General features: G+C 28.0%; 1 protein-coding gene across 1 annotated transcript in view; it reads right to left on the bottom strand.

Moving 5' to 3' along the window:
• The window catches only part of LOC126738200 (uncharacterized), a 112534-nt gene that overhangs the window by 24332 nt on the left and 60375 nt on the right, over positions 1-27827 (bottom strand). The window contains exon 3 of the mRNA XM_050443409.1: positions 16385-16572. Within this exon, the coding sequence (XP_050299366.1) occupies positions 16385-16572 (188 nt within the window). The remainder of the gene's footprint in view (positions 1-16384; positions 16573-27827) is intronic.

A 27827-nucleotide genomic window follows, 5' to 3' on the forward strand; every position in this document is an offset into this window, starting at 1 on the left:
ATATTAATTTTCTTATGAATGTGTAATCAATTCCAGGTGGATAATGACTTTTTTGAACCATAACAGTTTTTTTATCACTATAATCCTCCTCAATTATTTGCCTGTTGATTAACAATATTATAAAAATTTATAACAATAATCTAGGTTATTGCAATCAATAATTTTTGAAATTAATTTTTAACTAATTTATGTACACTGCTTAATCAATTCCAGGCGCATGATTTTATTCACAATAAATGCCGCATTGGAGGCATCATTTTAATCAGATCAATCTGGTTATCACGATGATCATTTTTAATTAATTTAACAGGATTAATGTCCGTAAGTTTCATACAAATTATTGCGATTTTTTTTTCTATTTTTTTCTACTGAAAAAACCGTTTAATCAATTCCTGTTGAGATGAATATATAATTGATACGTCTAAGAAATGTGTTAAATCACAGCATTCCTTTTAAAATTATAATATTTTTTATTAATGAATTAATCAATTCAATGAGTATTCAATATTCACCTAAATCTTTCCAATCAATTTTCCTCTATTGATTCTTAGAGGTTTGTTCAATAAATTTATGTAGTAATGACTATTTAACTATTTTCGTCCGTATTAAAATTACTTTTTAGTAGTACATTCTCACAAATTAATAAATTACCGGATATTAGATTTTAATTTTTTAATTAATTCGAGACCAACAAAAGTTTGCACATGCAACATTTTGATCAATTTTTTTTATGATAGGTTAACTAATTTCTGTAGTGAAGATTTTTTTTAATCAATTCTACGTAAATAAAGTATGATTGTAATTAAAACAATATTGCCATCACTATGATTTAAGACAGTTTTTAATAAACCTTACAGAACGTTAATAGATAATAATCAATTCCCGGCCTATAAGTTTCATAAAAATCATAAGAAAATTGTTTAATCATCCTCTATTATGATGATTAAATAATTAATTTCATATACGTGTATTGATTCACATAAATATTTTTTAAAATGCGGAATTTTTATTAATTAATTTCAGGAGCATAAAGGTACGGGTGAATCTACTGTTTTTTGAATTATAACAGGTTTTTTTTCACTATAATCCTCATCTAATTAATTAATTACAGGAAATTAAGAGATAATGATCATTTAATCCATTCGAGGTCAATCAAGATTTATCTGAATAATTCTGTTCAATATTTTTTCCGACTGGTTAATTAATCCCTATCATAAAGGCTGTTTAATCAATTATAGGGAAACAAAGCATGATTTTAAATATAACGATGTTTTTATTAAATAACTGATGATTTCCAGGCGTATATCATGTAATCAATTCCAAGCCCATAAGTTTCATGCAAATTCTAATGATTCTTTTATTGTTGTTGATGCAAAAAAAACTGTATGATTAATTTCTATTTTGATGATTAAGTAAAAAATTCTATGTACACAACAAGGGTCCTATTGACTCACAGCAATTTATTGTTATTATTTAATTTCAGTAAAAGATTAGTCTGAGTCATTTTATTCAAGTTTTTAATATTGATTCGTTGAAGTTTGGTTAGTCGACTCGAGTATTTGACCATTTTGATGCGTATAATAGTTACTTTTTTCATCATTATAATCATCAACATTTAATTAACTACAGGATATTCAGAAATAATAAATATTTGATTAGTTAGAGGCTAAAAAAGGACTATCTGAATCATTCTATTAAACATTTTTTAAACTGGTTAATTATCCTCATTGCGAAGACTGTTTAATCAATTTTAACGGGATAAAGCATAATTTTAATCAAAACAACAATGGTGTTATCAATATAATTATTTTTAATTAACTTTAGATGTTTTTAAAAGATATTGATTATATACTCAATTCCAAGCCCATAAGTTCTCTACAAACCATTCTGATTCCTCTTTTTATTGTTGAATCTAAGAAACGTGTTTCATTAATTTCTATTCCGATAATTACATAATTAATTCCATTGATATTAAAAGTGTGTTAACTCCCAGCATTTTTTTTTAAATTATGATATTTTTGTTAATGCATTAATCAATTTCAAGGGCATAAGGGTTCATCTTAATTTAATTGAATCAATTTTTTATATTGATTCATGCAAGTTTGTTTAATCAATTTGTGTAATAATGCCTATTTAACAATTTTCACGCTCATAAAACTAACTAAAATTATCGCCAGTAGATCAATTCCCGGCATTATATTGCAATGATTATGTAATTAGTTCTATGTACATAAGAAGTCTGTTGTTCCATAGCAATCTTTTTAAAAGTATGTTTTTATTAAATATTAAATCAATTCCAGGCAAGCAAAGAGTCGTCTGAATAATTCTAATAATTTTTTTAATATTGATTTATTGAAGTTTGTTAAATCAACTTAAGTATTTGACCATTTTCATCCATATAAAGATTCCTTTTTTCATCATTACAATTTCATCATTTTAATCCTCACCAATTAATCAATAACAGGCCAATAAAGCTTATTCTGAATTATTCTGTTTAATATTTTTCTGACTACTTAATTAATTCTTAACATGAAGACTGTTTAATCAATTCCAGGCAGATAAAGGATGATTTTAATCATAACAATGTTGTTTACTATGGTCATTTTTAATTAATCTATAGAATTTGAAATGTTAATGATCTGATGATTATAGATTAAATTCCGTCTATACAAGAATTGTATTGACTTACAGAAATATTTTTAAAATTATGATATTTTTAATAATTAACTAATCAATTCTAGGTTCATGAAGATTTCTCTAAATAATCCTATTCAATTTTTTAAAACTGATTCTTGGATGTTTATTGAAATCAATAATTTTAAGATACCCAAAATTTAATTTAATTGATTATTCTATGCTTGATACCTAATACTTAGAACAAAATTATCACCCTAAACGAACACAATCTAATTTACGTCTGAAATTGACTAAAAAAGTCTTAACAATAGGGATTCAATAACCACTTAGACAAATTTTAAACATAATGATTCAGATAAATCTTTATTAGCCTCTAATTAAATAAATAATCATTATCTTTTATTATCCCATAATTGATTAATTGTTAGGGATCATAACGATAAAAATACTATTATGATTTAAAAAAGTAGCTTTTATATATAGACATGAGCATGGTCAAATAGTTATTCATACACCAATTGATTATACAAGCATTCCAGAATCTATATTAAATAATTGATTTAGACGAATTTTTATCTACCTGGAATGAATTAATTAATTATTAAAAATATCATAATTTAAAAAAATTGCACTCTATTAAATACTCTCTTAATACGAAGAAATATAACGTAATTATCGAAATCTTTTAGGGTACTATAGATATTATTTCAAAGGAAAATATAAAATAAAATTTTTATTAATTAATTAATTAATCAATTCCAGGTGCATAATGGTTCATCTGAATTATTTTTTTTTATTTCTTTTAAATGATTTTGGGGTATTTGGTCAAACAATTTAATCATTTTCAGGCATATAAAAACTTTTTTAGATCGTAATTCTTTTATTGGTACAATTATTTTTAATCAAGATTCATAAAATTTATTATGATTCATTACTTTATTAATTCTGAGATGCCCAGGTAATCAGTTTCTGTTATGGTGAGTATTCAAATAACCCCACGCTGATAAGAGATAAATTTAAATAATCAATATCAAATCATGGTTCATCTAAATCCCCCTAATCAATTTAATTTAATTCCTGGTTCATAACAATTTTTGTCATGATGATATATTTGACAAAATTATTAGAGCAAAGTACTTTGAGCGACTTGAATATAGTACACCTGTTTTACTCAGAAACAGTAAGTCTTCCGTAAGCCTTCTTCTGATGTCAACAGGAGAGCAGTCAGTAACATCCTGCTCGTTCTAAATAAAGAGATTGAGACTTTCGAAGCTATTGCTTCAGACCAGTTTGTATTTAGACTTTGGTGGAAAAATTCAAATTTCAAATTCAAAAATCGAAAAAGGTGTAAAATTTTTAGAAACAGGGCCCAGAAGCAGATCGTTGAGTTATTACAAGAACAAATAGGATCCAGGGATAGTTCACAACTTATACACTGGTATCCATCCTATTTTATTAACTTTTAATTTTTATCATGGGCTTATAATGTAAAGTGCTGTTTTTCTGTTTATTAGTTTAGATCTATTATGATATTTATAGACTAAACAATTTAAGTTGGTTGTTTCATGTTTAGTATCATAATTGAATTTGTATTGCACCAATTAATTCAATAAACATCTCAGAATCAGTTTTAGAAAATTTAATAAAATCATTCAGACAAATCTTCATGCACCTAGAATTGATTAATTAATTATTAAAAATATCATAATTTTAAAAATATTTCTGTCTGAGTCAATACAATTCTTGTGTACACAGAATTTAATCTATAATCACTAGATCTATAATCATTACACAAGAAGATCTAAAGATACCTAGACAAAGCAGTGCGATCATCCTTTTATCTTATATTCAATGTATCTAAGACCTGTGACTTGAAATTTAATTTTTTACTATTTAGGCCGATTTCTTCGAGAAAAAATGAACCATTTCTTTGAATATTCAAACGTAAACCTTCTGAGTGAACGTCACTAAAAATGATCTCAAAAGCTCCAAACTTCGGATGATAATAATTGTAAAGAAGATACATAGTAATAAAAATTGAATTTTAACTTTATATCTAATTATCCAATCCTTATTACCCTAAATAACCAATTTGACCTAAAAAAAAATTTGAGAAAGACCTGACGTGCGTTCGTCAAGTGTGGCCGTTTCAAAACACAATAAATTCGTGACATTTCGTCGAAATTCAATGGCTTATCTCGCCTCGAAAGGATATACGTCAAATTAGTCGACAACTAACAATATAAAGTAATATGGAAAATGTCACGTTCTGGCCGTGCCCGCACAATTAGTTCCCCATCTTGCGATACTCACTTTTGTTCTTATTGTTGCAGTCAGTCGGTTACGTTGGGTGTTATGTGATCCTGCAGTTGCCTGTTTTTTTTTATTAAGATTAGTCATCGTAACGTATGATTTATGTATGTGGTTGCTAATCTTGATGCACGTTTTTCGGTTTATTTTTAAATAGTATTACAACTGATCCCACTCATTTGAAGGTGAAGCTAAAGATGATAATCAGTTTGAGGAGCAAAGAGAATCAATGATTGTAATACTAGATATTAAATCGGTACAAACCAGTTCCAGAGAATTTCTCATTATCGTACCGATCCTAATAAGATCAATATCTAAAGGTCCAATTACAATAAGAGGGAGACGTTATCCACAAATAGTGATGACAAACGAGGATTGAAATCAGCAAAGAAGACACCTTAGGAAGATATAAAAGAATAGACTAATATTTCATCATCCCTGAACTATACTGACACATTTTTATTACATATGTACTACTGATGGGTCCTTAGGACCCATAATAATAAAATTGCCATAAAATCAATAAAAAAAATTTTTTTTTCAAAAATTTAAAACGACTTGGGTATATTACATAATTATCGAAATTATAGACCTATATCTATTTTATGCAATTTTTCCAAGCTCTTTGAAATTTGTATTCATAAACAACTGTACAATCAAGTTAAATCTTTCATCTCTATCGATCAGCACGGGTTTGTGGAGCAGAGATCATGTGTCACAAACCTGAGCTGTCTTTCTGAATATGTGTGTCAGGCGCTTAATGCTAGAGGTCAGGTAGATGTCCTTTACATGGACTTTCAAAAGGCGTTTGATCAGGTAGATCTCAGAATTTTATTAAAAAAACTGGATTATCTGGGCTGTTCCACAGGTCTGTTAAGTTTTCTTTCCTCGTATTTCAATGGGCGTAGGCAGTTTGTCGAGATCGACGGCTTTCGTTCTTCTCAATATATAGTGAAATCTGGAGTTCCCCAGGGAGCAAATTTGGGTCCTTTGTTGTTTATATTGTTTATTAACGATCTCGCATCAATCATCTTTTGTTATAAATTGCTTTTTGCCGACGATCTGAAAATTTACACTAAAATTAACTGTTTAGCCGACTGCCAACATCTTCAAGAAGAATTAAATAGTATTAATAGCTGGTGTCAGAATAACAGACTTTTTCTTAATGTATCAAAATATTTTCTTGTTTCCTATTGTAGAAATAAAACTTCTATACAATATGATTACCATATACAGAATCTTCCTTTAACAAGATGCCATGAAATCAAGGATTTGGGTGTAACGTTTGATGAAAATTTTGACTTTAAAAGCCACATTCAGAATATTGTACTATCATCATCCAGGTCTTTGGGGTTTATTATTAGAAATTGTCGTAATTTTAACGATACCAGCGTGGTACTATTATTATATCAATCTTTTGTACGCTCAAGACTCGAGTATGCGTCACTTATATGGCATCCAATATATGAAACTGAAATCAAAAACGTTGAATATATACAACGCAGGTTTATAAAGTATTTGCACTATAGGGAAGATGGCGTTTATCCAGCCAAAGGCACTTGCCAAAATGTCATGCCTGGACGGTTCAATATGAAAACCTTACTCGATCATCGTGTGACAACGGCTATAACTTTCTTATATAAGCTAGTAAACAACAAAATAGACTACATTTCACTCCTAAATCAGATTTGGTACATTGTCCCAAGGATAAACTCCAGAAATTCTCGCACTTTTTATTGCAACAGAGCATTAAATAATATTTTCAAGAGAGCTCCGATTTTTTACATATGTAATTTGTTTAATACGCTTTGTAACTACAACATAGATCTATTTGTTGATACGCTATCTTCTGTGCTGAGGCTACTCAATCAATAACCTAGTATTACAACCTGTAAGTACCTGTCTAATGCTGTTTGTTATTTAGAAGTGTGGCATAAAGGTTTGTTGAGTTCTTTTTTTTTTATTTTTCTTTTCTTTTTGTTTATTCTTTAAATTAGTTTTAACTATTTTACTTTACTACTTTGTTTTTTTGCATTTAATTTTTATTCTGTTATTATTGTTTTGATTTGTATTTTTTTTCTGCACTTCCTGTAAGTGGGTGACCGTTGGAAATAAAGACTTATTTATTTATTACAGTACATAAACCGAAAAAAACCTAAAATCATTTTTCAGAACACTTAGGGCACAATTTCTTGCAGCATTGATTGCAAATGGGCAACTTACATATGTCACACTGGATAGCAGTTTTCCTATCCTTGTTGGTGGGGCATATGGCACACCTTTTTCTTTTACTTTTTTCAGGAGGTACTTGAGGCTGCTCAGAAACTGGATTCGCAACCCCCAAAAGTTCAGCAATGAGGATTTGTACATTTGAGTACACCTTCTTGTTGGCCATTCTGAGTCGCAAATGTTCATGTATTAATTGCTTCCCAAGAGTTTTGATAAATGAGTATCGTTTTATTTCTTTACCTTTTCTTCTGGATACTGAATACAATGCACATTTCGCATCTAATGCGTCAACTTCAGATTTTGTTTCATTATAAAAATGAATTATCTCCGGCTTTTTGGTTGTTTCGTTGACAGAATTGTCATGATGCATGCTAGAAAGTAATATAACGCTTTTACTTTTTTTTGGCACATAGCTCACTATAGTGGTTGAAGAAGTAAATCCAAACGTTGATGAATGAATTGCACGTTTTCGGTTCGGTAAAAATTCAGGTGGTACAGATTTTTTATTTTTTCGTAAGGTTCCCACTTACGTCAAACTGTTTTTCTTGAGTTCGTCGACGAGTTCCACTGAACTGTACCAGTTGTCTCCGGTGATGTTCCTGTTGGTGCCTTTAACACACTCCACAAGCCTAAGAATCACTCTTGTTGGATTTGATAATGTAGGCTTTTTTGCACCATCAACTTCAATTTCGGAACCGGCATAGATCTCTGCATCTAAGAGATAATGCGTTTTAGCGTCAGCCAAAAACTACACTTTAATTCCATATTTGGCAGGTTTGTTCGGAATATACATCCGAAATCCACACCTTCCTCGAAACGGTACAAGCATTTCGTCTACAGTTAGGTAAATTCCCGGTGAATAACATGACTTTGATCTAGCTACAAACTCATCAAATAATTCTGACACAGCGGCCAACTTATCAGTTTTTACTCTTTCTTTTCGGGTTTCTACATTGTCAAATCTGAGACAGCTCAATAAAAACGAAAATCTGGCCAGACTCATAGTAGCACGAAAAATAGGTCTTCCTGTCCCATCTGTTGCCCACATAGAACGGACGTCTTCATGATTAGATTTAAAGATGGACTGAAAGTACAACAACCCAAAAAACGCCTTGATTTCACATATGTTGGTATTTTCAGTAAACGAAGGCCAAAATTTAGTTTGTGACTGAGCAAACCTTTTAGACTTTTTATAGTTTTCTCTGGTGGAGGTTATCTTCAAATTGGTAAAATCAACTAACTTATGTATCATCTCATTAGAAATTAGTAGACTCCAAGCATCTACAGGTTCACGTGGAGGATTATTACGAGCAGGGCCAATAAGGCCAGGCAAGATAGTAACCAAATTATGAGCAGGGGTCCTACCTCTAAGACCTGCTGTTTTTGACCATTTGGTATTGTCTTTCCCATACCAACTGTTCCTGATGGGCAACTCTTCTTCTTCCGAATCGGAGTTTTCTTGCTCTCTTTCGGACACGAACGAATACTGAAGTATGAATCTATGCTGGCGAAATCACGCGTATGGTATTGCGGAGGAGTACCGAGAGAGCGAGTATCCAATGCTGCCAAACTTAAAAAATATACCCTATTTAAAAATAGGATGGGTCCTCAGGACCCATCAGTAGTAGCTACGGGTCATTCATCATTCATTCCACCAATTAATTTATTAGGATGCAACTATATTATGCATTCAAAAATTATTTACTAAAAATATTCAAAACATTATTCCAGATAGTGATTCCAATTTCTGGAAAAAAGCTGAAGTAGACTGAACTCAGGATCCTGGAATCTTTTAAAAAAATTGTTAACAGTAGAAAAATACCGACGATACAAGTTTCCACGAGCCATTATAAATACCATTAAAAAAAAATTAAAAAATAAAAAAAACCTTCAATCCTTAGAAAACTCTTCTGCGTATCAAACTTTTTATTTAGTTAGGATTGTTCAATTAGTTTTTCAGATATAGCTCTTTTAACTTGTTGCTTACTTTAAGAATTGATTTATATCCTTGGACACCACTACTTAAAAAGACTCTTATCTTAGAAATTTTCACTTATATTGCTCTAAATTATTAACATTATTGGTTAAGAACACTCTTTTGAGTATCATGCTTTTTATCTAATTAGAATTATTAAATTAGTTTTTTAAATACAACTCTTTGAAGTTAGTGCATACTTTAAAGATTGAACTATATCCTAGAAGGCCACTTCTCAAAAAGACCGTTATCTCAGAAACTTTAACTTACTTTAGATTACTCTAAGCTATTAACATTATTTGTTAATAACACTTTTGTTAGTATCCTGATTTTTATTTAATGAGAATTAGTTTATTAGTTTTTTAGATACAGCTCTTTGAATTAAGTGCTTACTTTATTAATTGAAGACGCAAGTGGATGAAGGATTCATGTCAAAAAAAAATAATATGACAAAATTAGGTTTAAAGTTTTCGATGTATTACTTTTTTTTTGGAAGGTTTAAAAAAAATACTGTCAGCATATCTAAACAGATGTTTATTAAAAAATTTTAGTTATCTTTATTAGAAACGCATAATAGTTTCTAATTTTTGTAAAAACAATTTTAGTTACATAAGCCCTTTATCAATTAAAAAAAAAACAGAATTTTAATTTACAAAAATTGATGAATGATTTAAGTCACACCATAGGTAAGATAGATCTTTTATCAAACAAGGATATTATATAAATAAACGGAAACTCAAATTGATAAAGGGTTTATAATTCTTCACACTTACTTAAGAAGAGTTTTCTTTGTTTTGCATTTTTTTCTTTTTTTTATCTTGGAGACTTAATCTTCCGCATTATCAATGATTATTTGATAAAAATATCGGAACTCCTCATGGACATTAATAAGTTGCTCTTTTAGGTTTAACATTTTTTCTGCTGAAATGATGTTAGTTTTGGATTTTATAATATTTAGTGTAAAATCCTCAGCCTTAATCCTCTGACACCTAGGTTTAAGAATGTTAACCTTCAAAAAGGGAGTATTCTCATCCAAAGTTGATTTGTATAAATAACTTCCATATTCTTCCACTCGAATCCATTTAATACGGTCACGAAAGCACACTTGCTGATTTAAGGTATTTTTTTTCTTGTTTAGAAGGTGCATTTTCTCGGAAATATCCTAATTTTTTTTTTAAATGAACTGTCATATTAAATACCACAGAGTTCTTAACACTTGCCGATTTGATAAGATCTCGATACTCTTGAGTAGTATAGATGTTTTCGCAGCACCTTTTCTATACGACCAAAGTCCCTGTCAGAATCCATATAAGAGTGCCCTACTTCAGAAAACTTATGGTCAATTGTTTTGCAATATCCTTTTAGAATAAAGTATTGATAAAGTGTAATCATATTTAAATTCTTATTTTGGCCCGCGCATGAATCTGACCATATTATTAGAAAAACTCCCTTTCGTTGACACATCCTCTGTTCAAGTAAAAAAATGGTTTGTTACCTAACTTGCTAACCGCATGTACTCCGAAATTATAAAGCCAGAGTTGTCTTAAGTAAAAACTTTTGGAGGTAGTTAATTTTGGCAAAGGCATCGTCTGTTGTAGATCCATAGTTAAATACACTGTATTGGGGCTTTTTTCGGCATTCATCCTATCTCGTTTTTGTTGTTAATAAGCCTGCTTGTAATTTTCTTTGTGCTCTTCATTGTCTAATCCTGCATCACATGTGGAGCAGGTGTCGCTTTTTGGCTGCCCAAAAGAAAGATTAAAGTGTTTTGAAAAAATGTTACTATAAGTTCACTGTTTCACCAAATATTTTTAGGAAGCTTTTGTTCTTTACATGACTCGATGTACAGCTTATACATTTCTTGTAAATTTAGTAAAGGTGAGAGATATAATTTATTAATATTTTTATTCCTGGAGTAGTGGGACTGCTCTGATGGAAATTTTTGGATGTGAGAAATAATAAAATGTATTACTTACTTTGAATGTTTGTGGGGCCTATTTTTATGAAATCCTCGTTTATCTGGAGTAATTCCACCTAGGTGGAACCCGATTTAAGTTTGTTCTGAATCAGCTGAATTTTTTTAGCAGAAATTTGGTAGAGATTCATAACAGCCAATTTACACACAAACCTTTCCTCATTTTTAAAAGTAAGCCGATATTTAAAAGAAAATAGCTTGTCCTTTTGCCTGTCTGTTCTGTGGCGTGCAACCGGCTGAATCAAAATACTACTAAATAGCAGAGCATTTTTGGAATTAATGTGTAGGGAATAAAATATTTAAAAAATGCTTGTTCTTGCTTCTTCATAAAATTTGGAGTGACATTGCAATCTACATTTGACTCTTTTGCATAAAAGACCAACCTTAATCTTCTTACTTGGAATTACCTTTCCTTTTTGCGACATATAACTCTCTCCCTTCTCCCTAGATATTGCTGCTTTTTTTCTTTTCCATTCATGTTCCCTTCTCTTTCTTGTTCGAGAAGTTTTTTCAGGCAACTCAAATATTTTTCTTTTTACTCTTTCACCAGGATTTAAATCACTAAGTGATTCAATTTGCATATCTGTTGCATCCGGATCTCTATTTTCTTTTTCATTCTGTTCTGCATTGCGTTTTTCCATTTCAATATGTGTAACTTTAACTCCAGAACCTACTTTTTTTTCCTTTTTTTTCTGGCGTTCCCCCTGAGAATCAGAAAAGTCACTACTATCTTCATCAGAGCTACTTGATAGACTATAGTTATCCGAAGAACCATTGTCAGAAAAATCTAAAAAACTATGTTGATGTAGAAAATAAAAAGACAATTAAAATAAAACTTTATCCATATTGTAATATATTTTAACACGGGTCTTCATAGTTAAATCGGGATTTACTGGTGGAACGGCAATATACGGAAGATACATAATGTAACTTTCATCATTAAGTTCTAAAAAAAAATCAACCTTAAAAAACATAAATTCAGACAGATACTGCAGTGGCACTAATAAAAAGGAATAGAGAACTTACCATTAAAATGTATTGGCTCTAAAGGACTAATATTGTATTCAAAGGAGCTTGAGTGACTTAGATCCAAAAAGTTATTTTTTGTTTCATTATTTTGAACTGTTAGTAACGCTTCTAAATAAGGGCAATAAAAAATAAAAGTGCACAAAAATAATGAAAGTGCGTATGTAAAATTCTTACCACTAAAATCACCTGGCGTTCTAAGGTCAAGCCAAAGTATATAGATTTTGTTAGACTGTGGTCAAGCTATGGTTCTAAAACATCTGCGCTTAATATTTCAGAATCTTTATTTCGCAAAGCAGACAATATTGGGGAATTCATACTAACATATTCGTGAATTGGGCCTAAAATATATTTTAGTTTATAAAAGGAAAAAAAAAGAAACAAAATATATTATGTAAAAAGTTTAAAACATACTTAAGAATGGTTTTGTAGACGAACAGCAACTAATATTTTTTGAAGCTGAGGTACAATCTTTTTCGAAAGGTCCATGCTCAGATATATTTGTAGCATAATCAATATAGGAATCTAAAAACACTAAATATATAGATATATTCAAACAAAACTTTTCTAATTTTTGCCCTTAATTTGCTATGGCTCTTATGCCCTTAATTTACAGAGATCCTTATAAATAAAATAAAAATACTTAGCACTATTTTTGCATATGTTTTTTTAAGATAAAAAAACATTTCTTTTCCATTCAAGATTAAAACACGTTTAATTTTCAGGAAATTATAGATTATTATTCAAAACCCCTTCACTAAAAACCCCAAAATTTTTGATTATTTAAATTGTTGTTTTTGTAGCATTGCTAGGGACTGCTGCATGATAAGATTTTCCTAAAAACGTTGAGGTATATATACTTACCATTACAGACCATAATGTTTGCACGTTGCAGCATCAACTTTGTCCTTAATGAGATATTTTTGAAGAAAAACTGCACAATTACCAGGTACAAAATATAAACAAACAACAAATCTTACCTCAATTTACGGATCTGTGTACCGATTAATAAGGTCTAAAATAAAAAGCGAACAAGTTTAAATGGATAAACGATTTATGGAGCTCGTTCTACCTCATTCATGATTATTCATTGGAAAAAAACATGTACATCACTCCTTTATCAGCTAGATATGGTAGCCATTATTGATCGTAGAGACAGAAAACCCAAATCAAACTAGATATCTAAAATATAGGTCAAATACAAAAACTAAATTTCTTTAAAATGTTACATAGATCCTTCATCCACTTGTGTCTTCAATTGAACTTTATCCTTGAACACCACTTCGTAAAAAGCCTCTTATCCCAAAACTTTTTATTTGCATTGCGTTAACGTATTCATATTATTTGTTAAGAACACTCTTTTAAGTATCAAGCTTCTTACCTAATGAGAAATACTAAATCAGTATTTGAAATATATTAATATATAAATTGTTTGCTTACTTTAAGGATTGAACTATATCCTAGAACACCACTACTTAAAAACTGTTATCTCAAAAATTTCAACATGTATTGCTCTAAAGTATGAACACTATTTGTTAAGAACACTCTTTTGAGTATCATGCTTTTTTATTAAATGATTATTCTTTAATTAGATTTATAGATTCAGCTGTTTGAATTGAGTGCTTACTTTAAGAATTGAACTATATCCTTGGACTTCACTACCTGAAAAAACCGGTATCTCAGAAACTTTAACTTGGATTGCTCTAAACTATTAATAGTATGTGTTAAAAGCACTCTTCTGAGTATCATGCTTTTTATTAAATTATAATATTTTAATTTGATTTTCAGATACAGTTCTCTGAACTCAGTGCTTACTTTTAAAATCGAATGTTGTCATTATTTGTTTAAAATATTCTTCTGAGCATCATGCCTTTTATTTGATGAGAATTGATAATTTGGTTTCTCAGATATTTTACTTTAAATTAAATCGTGACCTTGTAAACCAGACTTTGTTTTTGACTTTTTTTTTATTTTACTCTAGACTATTCATAAAATATGTAGAAAATACTCTTCTAAATATTTCACTTTTAAAATAATCATAATGGTCCAACTAGTTTCTTAGATTTTTATCTTTGAATCACAGGGGCACCTGTGCACCTGTGTGTCAGATACACAATAAAAAACTTACACTAAACTCCCTATAGAAACTTATAAGCATAAAATTTTCTATGAAAATAAACTTTTCCTACGTCAAGTTCATTGACGTCACAAGTAAGTTTAAATAAACCTGATGGAGAGCAGGAGTGTCTCATCAATAATTTCTTGACTTGGAGCGATGGCAAACTCACCGCGCCTTTATTTGTTAAATTCAATATCTTTACTTTGTAGGTTAGTAAACATCGCGGTTTTTTTTTGCCACTTATATTTGATTTCCGATGAGTCATGATGGTTTACTAGCAAACCCATTATAGGTCTGTTTACAAGTGTTTAAATTTATTTTAGTCGTAATTATAAGGGTTTTAGAGAAAGCCAGAATGAGAGCTTATTTAAGAAAGTAAGTTTGAAGTAAATACGATAATTTATGCGGGTATCTTTTTTTATTTTTAATTCTTTTACCAGCTTTATACAGACGGAAAAGGTGACCTCTGAATGCTCCTAAGCAAATAAGTGTAATTTTGTGGGAAACCGCAGTATTCGCTTCTGTTGTCGTTCTGCTTTTTGTTGAATTAGCATTAAATTGCGTTTGCTTGTTTTATACAATAGAAATGGTTAATTAACCTACTTAAAACAGTATATTTTTTTAAGTGTTGTAGTGAGGAGTTTGTAATTAATTATCTCTTTTTTTGGGCATTATTGTGTCACTATTTCACTATAATCATTTGTAATCAATTTCAAGATATCAAGATGTAAGTATTATTTAATCAATGCCATAAGGTACACATAAATTATTTTTTACTTATTCCCAGTTAAGTGTTCCATGTATGGTATAACATAACTCAATTCCATGCTATAAGGACTTTGGAATCAAAACAATTTTTTGTGTCATGTGAACATTCTGATTAATTAGCTGAATAATCCTGAGATAAATAAATAAAGAATCTTTTGTAATCATTATGATCATTACTTATAATGATTTTGTTAAGAATTGATTGTATAACTATGCTGATGAATAATTATGATTATAATTTAATCAATTTCATTGATTTAGTACTCCAATTGAGTTTATTTGAATTACGACAATAAAATTATTAAAACAAAACTGCTTTAAGTTGGTTTCTCTTACTGATTAATTAATTCCAAATAGATAAAGCTTATTCTTAATCATAATTTTTAACATTTTCAATTAACTGATTTTAAGTTGATAAGAGAAAATAATTTAATAATTAATTTATAGTCTATAAAGATTAACTTGAATAATTTTACTAAAAATTGATTGATTCTTCAATTACTGTTTAATCAGTTTTAATGTTATTTATTATTTAATCAATTCTAAGCTAATAAAATTTCGAATCTTGTCTAAACATTATGAAAACTATTTATATGCACCAATGTTTATTTTTTCAAAAATTAATTCTTTAACAACGATAATCAATAACTATAATTATAATTTAATTGATTTGTTAATTTAATACTCCACTTTGATTTATTTGAATCACAGTAGTTTTTCCTATTAAAGAACGAGTATGATCCTAGGCGTTTAGTAAATGTGTGATAATTTTCTTAAATTAATTTAAAAGTATATTCGACTCACGACTTTTGTGATTTTTAATTAAATTTAACTTTTATGATTCATTACAATTTTGTTTGTCATTATCAATATCTTGAATCATACTGATTGACATATTTTTTATTGGATCTGAGATGAAAGAATCAAAAATGTTCTATAATTCCTACTTAAAATCAATTTTAAGCAATCAAAAGCCCATATAAATCATAATTATTTTTTTAAGAATTGATTCTGTAATAACGATTATCATTAATTTTGATTTGAATTTAATAAACTTAAGGTCAACAGCTACAATATTTCATGGATTTAATACACCCCATCAGATTATTATTTCAAACAATTAATAACCGACTGATTTGAAGTCAATTTGATAAATTCTAAATCAATTTCAGAGCTTAATAATGATAAAATCAACAAAATCAACTTGCATGATTAGTGAATTAGGATTCTTTGTAATAATCACTATACTAGTCAATTTTCAGCCAGTATTAATGCTTAATAATTTTTTTTTGAGATTTGATTCTGGAATGATATTTATCAATAATAATCACTTGCTTAGACATACTTGTGTTTTAAGTCCTCTAAAGAACGTTTCGACTTTTTGACGCTCCATATCGTTGATATGTCCCTCCAAAGGTTTTCTGTCTTGTGACTCTGAGGCTTCGCTTTCGGCTCTACCCTCGCTCCCTTCGCTGCTGTGTTCTCCATAGCTGCTGCCTGAGCCTGCGATGCTTGAATCTCCACTGTTTTCTCCTGAAATGAAAATATTTTTATGTAAATTGGAAGACATTGAAGAAAGTCTAAATAAGCCTAGTTGTATTCACTCACTTAATAGTAGGTAGATTTAAATATAATGCAAGGATATTCGAATGGGTTTATTATATGAAGTGATTATCACTTGGTAGCTAGATGTAGACTGATTTTTTCTAATTAATGGTATCAAAGCTTATATAAGAGAAATTGGGAAAAATACTCTGAAATGTAAATTTCGGTTTGGATATATTACATTTTCTCATCAATAGAATTGAATATTTCTTAACTTATTTTATGTATATTGATTATATGTATATAATATATTAAACCCAGATCAAAAGCAGTTCATCAAAAGAGTGTTGCTTAATTTTTAATTGATTTTTTGATAAATGCTTAATCAATTTCAGACCAATATAAATTCTTATGAATAACTCAGATTTATTTTTGTATTAGGCTTGGACTAGATTTTTAATTAATATGAAGACTTTGTTGAATTATTATTAATAGTTTTTTATTGGCTTTTAGGCAAATGTATAATCAATCCATTATTAAATATGAATTTCTTTTATTAATTTCAGCAAAATACGATCTATGTTTAATCATAATACACAATACATTTACCATTATAATTAATTTCCGTTAGACTTGGAGTTTTTTTTAGGAGATATTGATAACATAATCGATTCTAGGCTTATAAGGCTTATTTTTTCTTTTAACAATTATCTTCAATCATAACAATTTTTTTATTTTAAAATTCCATGCGTTAAAGACAATTATCATGTTATTAATGCCAGACCGACCAAAATTCATCTTAATTATTACGTATTACGATGGAAATTTTTTACTAGCCAATGCCACTCAAGACTCATAAAAGGTATTTTCATCAATTTACGGTGTAAGATGACCTAATGATATAATCAATTCCTATGTTTATATGTACTTAATAAAATACAGGTTAATATAAAATTATAATTAAATAACCAATAGCTGATCATAGTTAACCCGGAATCAATTACATCTGGATTGTTCTAATCAATTTCCCTATTAATTCTGGTATAATCATTTAATAAACTGTTGTAATGAATATTTGATCTTGGATTTATTCGATTTATTCTGAGCAATGATTACTTGGCCCTTATAATCAATTATTGTTATAATAAATATTTAAATAATTCAAAGCAGAAAAGAACTTTTTTAAATTCTAGCAACTTTGAAATCACTTTGATAATAATTAATTATTCAATTTCAGTTCGCTGAACCTACATAGAAATTAATCTAATTATTTTTATTGATTCTGAAATAAATGTTTTTTTTGCCCCTATAAGCAATTCATATTAATCAATGCATCAATGCCAGATTAATGGAAATTTATCCCGATCAAATTTTTATTAATCCTTTGATGATTTATAATATTTTATATTATCTCATCAATAGAGGACTAATTGAATATTTTTTAACTTGATTATTATTTTAATATTATTTATTTAATATAATCACTATATTGATTATATGTATGTAATATATTAAACCCAGGTCGATAGCAGTTGATCAAAATAGTGTTGATCAATTATTAATTGATTTTTCGATAAATGTTTAATCAATTCAGACTAATATAAATTTTTCTTAATAACTCAGATTCATTTTTGTATTAGGCTTGGCTACATGTTTAATTAATATGAAGACTTTGTTGAATTATTCTTAATAGTTCTTTATTGGCTTTTAGGCAAATGTATAATCAAACCATTAAGAAATAATGATTATATGAAAGCATTAAATTATTTTAGCAATAAATTAAATTCCTACTGTAATGATTTTTTTATCAATTTCAGGAAAATTCGATCTATTTTTAATCATAACAATACGTTTATCATTATAATTAATTTCCGTTAAACCTAGGAGTTTATTTAGGAGATATTGATTACATAATCAATTCTAAGCTTATAAGACTTATTATTTCTTTTAAAGATTATCTTGAATAATTCAAAAATTTTTCAAATACCATTACCATTTTTAATTTTGAAATTCCAGGCGTTAAAAGACAATTACTATGTTATCAATGCCAGACCGATCAAATTCATCTGAATTAATATGATTAATGTTTTATTGGTTCTGAGATATATGTTTAATAAATTTTTATTGTCATTTTCTATTTAATCAATTCATGCCACTCAAGGCTCATAAAAGATATTTTCATTAATTTACGGTATAAGATGACTATATAATCAATTCTTATGCTTAGATGTACCTAATAAAGTAGAGGCTAATATGAAATTATAATTAAATAACTAATGCCAAACTGATCACAGTTTACCTGGAATCAAGTACATCTGGATTGTTCTAATCAATTTTCCTATTATTTCTAGTATAATCATTTACTAAACTGTTGTAATGAATATTTGATCTTGGATTTATTCGATTTATTCTGAGCAACGATTATTTGGCCCAATAATCAATTCTTGTTATAATGAATATTTAAATAATTCGATGCAGAAAAGAACTTTTTTGAATTCTAATAACTTTGGAATCACTATGATCATAATTAATTATTCAATTCCAGTCCACTGAACCTTCATAAAAATTGATTCTGAAATAAATGTTTAATTTTTTTTTTGATTTGTTTTTGCTTCTATAAGCAATTCTTATTAATCAATGCATTAATGCCAGGTTAATGGAAATTTATCCCGATCAAATTTTTATTAATAAATTTGTTTTTTTTATATCACGATTGTAATTTGTAAATAATCAATGCCAGGCAAGCTAAAGGCTTATAAAAACCATTGCTATTAATTTGTAGTCTGAGATTATCGTTTCATCAAGTCCTATTTTTAAGTTCTTAAAAATAATTGTAGAATCAATGCCAGACTTATCATAGTTCATCCAAACCATGCTAAACAATTACTTTATTGTATTCACTTTTTATTGTAATGAATATTTGAATAACTCCAGTAATATGAGCCTCTCGGATATCATAAAATCACTATGGTGATTTTTAATTAAATAATACAAAGGTCATCAAGATTTATTACAATTATTATGAGCAACTGTTTATTCATTCTGATGTTACTTTATGATCAATTGATATTATAGCGATTATTTAATAACTTTTTTTATTAATAATAATTTAATTATAACAATTATAAAATCAAAATGATTATTAATTAGTCAATACTAACCTGATTTAACTATATCTCAATTATTCTAATCAATTTTTTTTATTGATCTTCGATAAATTTTTAAACAATTTTAGGTGAATTGATTAAACAATTGTTACATCATAGACTTTTTAATTAATTGATTGAAGGCTGTTAAGATATAGTAGATAAACAATCCTAGATCAATAAAGATTTATTAAGATTATAGTAACATAATTAATTCCAGCCTTATCACAGTTCATCTGAACCATTATAATCAATTCCTGTATTGATTATGATATGTTTTTGTTATTATAATAATCGGTGTATATTCAGTTCCATTAATATCAGAACTTTCTGATATCATAAAATCACTATGATGATTTTTAATTAAATAATGCAAAGGTCATCAAGATTTAATACAATTATTATGAGCAACTGTTTATTCATTTCGATGTAATATTTTATTCAATCCACGAGTTTTCACACAACGTTCTCATTTATCCAAATGAGAACTTTTTTAAATTATGACAATTATAAAATCAGAATGATTATTACTAATTAATCAATACCGACCAAATTTAAATATATCTCAATTATTCTTACCAATTTTTTTATTGATCTTCGATGAATGTTTGATCAATTTTAGGTAAATTGAATAAACAATTGTTGCATCATAGACTTTTTAATTAATTTATTGTAGACTATATCTTAATAGTAAATGATTAATCCTAGATCAATAAAGATTTATCTGAATCATTCTGATTCATTTTTGTATTAAGTGTGAAATATCAATATCATGCGCATTAGGTCTTTTTTGTATTATTCTTAATTTTTTTTATTGATTCTTAAGTAAATATTTCATCAAGTATCAAACTATTAAGAAATAATGATTATATAAGGATTAGCTAAATCATTCTGTTTTTTTTAATCACTTTCTGCGATGATAACTATTTAAATTATTCCATGGAACTAAGAACTTTTCTGACTTATTACAATTTTGTTAAATATAATTCAGTTAATCAATTCCAGGTTTTTGAGAGATAATAGTAATAAGATAATTAAATCGAAGTCAGTACGTTCATTTGACTAATTTTGATACTTTTTTTATTACTTTCAACCAAATACAACTTTTTTCTAAATGCAACATAAGCTTTATAAAAAATGTTAATATATATAATAACTCTGGACCATAAAGCTGCTTTTGAGTCATTATAATTATTTTTTTTATTGGTTAAGTTTTTTTATATTATGATTATAATTTTTAACTAATCAATACCAGGCTGCTCAAGGCTCATAAAAATCATTCTGATTAGTTTCCGGTCTAATTTTTATAATCCGGTTCTATTTTTGTAAGTAGTTATTAAATTCTAAGCTAGTAAGAGATTACAATAACATAATTAATTCCAGCCTCAACACAGTTCATCTGAAACATTATAATCAATTCCTGTATTAATTCTGGTATGTTTTTATTGTTATAATCACTATATAATCAATTTTATGGACAATTTTATTAACTTTCTGATATTACAAAATTACTATGATGATTTTTAATTAATCAATTTGAGGACCAACAAGCGTTATTGGAATTATTCTAACCAAATATTTATTGATCCTGATGGGACTCTGTAATCAAATCCTATCATTTTTAATAATTCAATCATAGTCTCTTGGATGATAATTATTATAACATTTTAATTAATTTTTTATTTAATAAGATTGCTTAATAATTCACATCAATTTTTTGTATTGATTCTAAGAGGACCATTATCAGTTTCAAACTGATCAAGATTTACTTGGACCAATATTTTTATCATACTGAAGGAACATCAGCAACAACACTATAATCAACTACAGATCAAGAAATGCTAATTAGTTATCATCAAATATCTTATCACACCTTTTTTGGCATATCTAAACAAGAACAATTTTTCTCTAATCTAAACAAGGTCATTTAAGGTGGATAATAATTGATTTTCTTGATTGAATAATTCTGATTTTCTGTAAATTCTGATTATTCTTATTAATTATTATTGATTCAATTTCGATATTTTGGACCTTGAATATTAACTACTAGATAACACAGAAGATAGTTTGATTATTGTTTCCAATTTTCTCTTTAGAATTTTATTATTTTCGCTCGTTTCGTTTTTTATGCGTCAACTCTAGATTGTCTCTTTCTTTTTTCTTTTCAGAACCACCATTTTAGTCTTTATTCTTACCTATTAATTTCTTTAATAAAATCTCCATCTCCATTATTAGCTCCTTATTTTTTAAATTAATTTAAGGTAATATATAGGTTCCCCTGGTTCTTTTTTAAAAATACCTTTTAAAAGCTTGTCCTTCAAGAGGACAAATAAAATATAGAGATAAAAAATCCAACGTTAGCAAAGTAAGTTCAATCATCTACGAATAGATGACGGATGTAGACAGATAAGAAAATCACCATTTTCTATCTTCAACTTATCTATTTTTTCAGTCGTTATTACCAAAGCCGCTAGCACCGACTATAAACTTGCCAATAAACACATCACCATTAAAAACGTCCATTGCATCCCAATGTAAACAACTTAAGTCCCAACTGTTTGCAACTGAATTTCAAAGGCGAGCCGCGGCCGTAATACTAAAAATCGTAATAACACGGTCGTGTTTCACACTTTTTACGAACTTGCTATTTACTTTGGACAATTTCACTCGCTTTCGTATTCCGTAATACTGTAATTAAAACATTTTGTACTGATTAGTCTATTTAGCGAGTCATTAGTTTATATTTAAATTGGTTGAATCGATTTTGATGCCTTAAGTTTGATTAAGTAGAGCAAGAGATATGACAATTACGTGAGAAATCCGCTCAACCAAATACCGGCGGTTGCTCACACATAATTATATCACGTAACCCATATAAGTATTATCTAAAAAACAAAAACAAAAGCTCATTCTTCTAAAATTACGTGCTATTATTTCTACATTTGGTAATCTTGTTGAAGATTCTTAAAAGAATGTCGAAGTACCCTTGATTTTAGCCTCGTATCTGTTGAGGTTTTTTGCTACTAATGGGTTTTATTGTGGTTTCAGAAGAGGTCAATGGATTTTGTTGAATTATTGGTTCTGGTGATTTTGTGGTTAAAATGATCAGCAATTGTCATTTATTAGTTTAGGAAAAAGGAATTATATAACTCTTTAATTTTTGCTTTTTATTTTTTCTTTCTCATCTTGTTACTATTTAATTTCTGAGTCTCTTGTGTCTATTTCCTGATAATTTTGTAAATTTTTCTGAGATATGTTTTCGCATTAGTTGGATGAAGCAAAAATACCAGTGCAACTAAATGGAAATGTATAACCATTTCTATGTTATATTGTATTTTATATGAAATGTATATTTATTAAATTTTGTATATGAAAAGGGTCATAAAGGCTCTAAAAGATCATATAGGGTCAGGAAAGGATTGAGAATAGTTTAAAGAGAAATCACTTAAAATTTATTTAATGATTACAATAATTAAAAAAAATTTAATTAATGCATAATCAAAATGGATGCGATCATTTTTGTATTGTTGTTATTTTTTTAATTTAAGTGGTAATGCCACTAGGCAATAAGTGTGTTCTAGGGAAAAACTATTGGCTAGAGAAGATTAAAATATGTAAAAAAATATGTTAAATAAACATGTTATTATTATTATTATTATAGATGCTATTCTATTGAAATGATGAATTCTATTTTTTATAAATAGTTAATCGAATTTAATAAGTCACCAAATAATATTAAGGAATGTAGTTATATAAGAGAATTTGAACGGTTGTTAAGAGGGTATATCTAGTCACAGCATAAAGAAACCAGCAGTCGCACTTCAATAAAAATACATTGGCTTGAATAAGCGAGTTCGGTGCATGTGTACTAACGCAGGCGAGGCATTTTTGCTTATAGTAGGGATGCCGCTGACACTCGCTACGGTCCACGCGGCTTTTGCCTTGGCTAGAGCCGGACTTAAACATTTTTTTAGATGTTATTATCTTGTAAAATAAAAATACCTACATAGTACAAATATTGATTTTTTAATATAAATAAAGTTCATACATTAACAAAATATTTAAACAAAAATAAACATCGCATTTCTACATCTAACAACGACGATATAGAAGAATACGTGCAGGAAGTTAATTAGGTATGAACCATAACTTTAAGAGACCATTCTTTGAGTAATTTTAAAACAAAAGGTTCATATAAACATATGTCCAGAAATTCTTCGTTCTCAATATACAGGGTGTTAAAATTTAACAACAACTAAAATATATGCCACTGACTTTTGTGCAATTTTTATTATGTTCTGTGGATTATATAAATAAAACTTTTCTGTCTGTTAAATTTTTTTCGTATCTTGCTTAGTTAATAATAAATTCCAAATGAAACTTTTCCCCAAATTCCTTGTGTGATCCAGGGATATGCAATTAAGTGGACTTTTTTTTCTCGAAAAATAAGCGAGATACGAAAAAGTTGTATTTGTATTTGAGTAAATCAAATAAGATATTAAAAATGGCACAAAATTCAGGTGCCCCAATTTTTTTGCCACAAATATTTCTTCAGGTCCCGTACGAGATTACACTGAACCTAATAAATTTAATCATGTTAGGGGGAAATTAGCCTGTTAAATAATTTATGGTACATACTTAATTAACACCCTGTATAGTAACGCTTTTAGATTAACATCTGACTACATAGTAGTTTAAGGATAACTAATTATACAAATAAAGTAATATTTCAAAACAAATAGACACTCTTAGGCCAATAAATAAAGACAAATAGTTGGCAACAATTCTAACATCTGCGAATTTTTGTTATATTATTAAGTACCAACTAAAGTAAAAGTATACAATTTTGCAACTCTTTTAAATATGGCAATACTGTTAAAATGGCAGAAATATAAATAATGTCCTTAAAAATCCAAAAAAAAAAAAATATTACATTGCTGCAACTTTAACTGATGCTTAATTATGTTATTTAAGCCATACAGCCAAATTTGCAGCTATTAAAAACTTTGGCAAAGTCAATTATTTTGCTTCATTAATAATTTTTGACATACCCCTCTTTTAATACAAAAGTTTTTATAAAAAACGCTACGCTTTGTAAAAACGCTATCAAAATAGTCACTAAGTACGGCGCTGAACTAGGCGATACACCTATGAACACAGTTCGATAAATAGTGAGCTCGGCATCCGGAGAACATGGCTGCGGCATGGCTAAGGATGCTATTAGTTCGCTTACATTTTCGAGCGGAGTGAGACTGCTGGTTTCTTTATGCTGTGATCTAGTTTTAATATTTGAGCAGTTTAACGTTGTATTTTACTCTTTTATTATTTATTCACTTACTTTTATTTTTAATTTTTATATTTACTACTTTTATCAAGATATTGTTAATATGTTTTAAAAAATTATAATATATATTATTGTACTTGTATGTAGCAATATGCTAAATAAATAAACATTATTATTATTATTATTATTATTATTATTATTATTATTATTATTATTATTATTATTATTATTATATAAGATTAGTAATTTTTCATTAGGGCTTTAAAAGCATACGTGAACTTCGACCCCCTTTATGTTTGGTAATAATTCTACAAATTTAAAAAAAATGATTTAGTTAAATTAAAGACCGGGTTAGGATGTTCACTTTAAATAATCTAATGCATAACAAAAATGGATATTATAAGAAATTATTATAATATTATTCTAATAATTTAATTATAACTTATTAGACGTTTCATTAATAACTTCCAAAATTAGCATTAAAAGGAGAGTATGAAGGAGTAGAAAGAGCAATAAAATGCTTTGAACAAAGCCATTTAATAAATTTTTAATTACTCAAATAATTTTAGAAAAATCAATATCCAAATTATAAATATAGTGCATAACCAACAAATGGATACGATAGCAATGTTCGCAGATATATATCTTAATTAATTTGATTTTTGGGTTTTTCTCTTTCATCCTTTTGTAATTTTCATCGAAGTTTTCTCTTTGCTTTGTTGTGTTTCCAAATGTTTGTGGACTTTTTGTCATTTATTTTTTTCTAATGTTTTTATGCATTTCCAGTTTCTTCTTTTAAATAATTATATAATTCTTTGACCCATATTGTCTGTTTTCATCTTTTACTTCTGCTGTAATTATTAACATCTTTTTCCGTGTTTCCTTTTAATATAAATCTTATTATTTTTGCTAGAAGTCTAATATCATTCTTTTATCTATATGACGCTTGTAACTGTCCTATTTCTTGGGAACTTTACGTTCTTTGTACTCACCTGACATTTTCAGTGCATTTTTCAACTCTTATTTATTTTCATGAGTTAATTTCGTAAATTTCATTGTTCTCTTCTCTATTTTTACAGTTTATGTAATATATGCTTAATTTTTTGTTTTGTTCGTCATGTTCCCACCCTTGTTCGTCTAGATTTGTCAATCCATATTATGTATAAGCAATACTCAAATTAGTAAGATAGAGCATAACTAAAATGGATGCGATGCTCAGTTTTATATAATTAGATTTTTCTTACTTTAAACAGAGACTAAAGGCAATAAACGTTGCCTTAGGAAAACTAAAAACTAGAGAGGATTAACATGTCAAAGATGATCATTTTAATTAATTAAAATTAGCGGTATACCGGCTAAATACAGAGCAAAACATTTTTTTCTGAAAAAATAATAGGCGTTGGCATAGATTTATCTGTACACTTTTTTGCTCAGTAATATTTCTACAAAGTGTGTAATTTTTCTTGTTCTCTTCTCTATTTTTACATTTAGATATTTGGTTCATTCATTTTTCAGTTTGACTCTTCATCGTTCCAAACTTTATTAAATTTATTTAATAGTTAGTTCATAATCCTCTTAGAACCTGTGAAACATTGTTTTACCCACATTATTGTTTAAATTATTTTCAGATTTCAAGGTGCTGATAATTGCTTTACTTTCAACTAAAAGAAAGAACTAATTATGTGCATTTAGAAACTAATCGTGCGAGAATAGATAAATAAATCACAAAAACGATTAAAACCAAAATGTTATAAATTGTAAAAATATAATTAAAAATAAGAGACAGAATAAGCAAAGATAATTTAGTAACAGAAAAAAAGTACTCAAGAGATATAGTGAAAGAGAATTATAAAATATATATTCTGGAATCTTTGTTTTTAGAATTTGAAAGCAAAATGCATTTATGTAAAGATTGGAACTTATAGAAACTTTATAATCTTTAAGGTGCCTTTCATGTTACAAGTAAGGACAGATGTGTTATGATAAGGCTATTTTTAAGTATGGTACTTCAAAATTATGATTCCTTAAGTCTAAAGCCTTAATCACTTTAAAGCTACTTTTCTAGGACTATGATTCTATCATAAAAAAACTTGAACTAAAGCATAAAACTTTGCCAACAAATCACCCAACTAACCCCACTATCATCCATTGTATTTTTTCCTGGTCGCTAAGGTCAAATATTAAAAAAAATCCCAACATTAATCTTTAAATTATATTTAGCAACGGTTATAAATAAACAAACAAACATCCCACACACACACACATGATAAACAAAAAGGTTTTTTACCGTAATTTTTAATTTGAACCGTTTTCCGGTATAAATAACGGCGCACGCGATAAGCTCTATCACCCTAATGGCATTTCCGCAATAATTCCAAGAAGCTGTGAGAAGAAATTTTTTATTGATGATAAGAATGAGAGTCACGTACTAGTAGTAAACAATTTGCCGCAAAGAGTGAGAAGTACGTGTGAGAAATACCGTATGCGTTGTATTTTAATAAAACATTTTATGAAGGGGTTAAATGTCTTTATGTGTCAAATATAGTTGAGATGTTGTATAATTAAAGCTTTTTAGATTGGATTAGGTGGCATTGGATTGGCTTGGAAGTTCACTATACTTACTTAAAATTTATATACCTATAACTATATACATTTTCATAATTAATTAATTATTATGAATAGAAGTTTTAGATAGATTAGATATGCAAGTCAAATTTTTTAAAGATAAAACAATAATTTAACTGAATAAACATTTAAAGAAAATTATGAATTCTCTAAAATTGAACAAAAAAATATTTACATGGAAAATATAC

Source organism: Anthonomus grandis, chromosome 7 (genome assembly GCF_022605725.1).
Source record: "Anthonomus grandis grandis chromosome 7, icAntGran1.3, whole genome shotgun sequence".
NCBI lineage: Eukaryota > Metazoa > Arthropoda > Insecta > Coleoptera > Curculionidae > Anthonomus > Anthonomus grandis.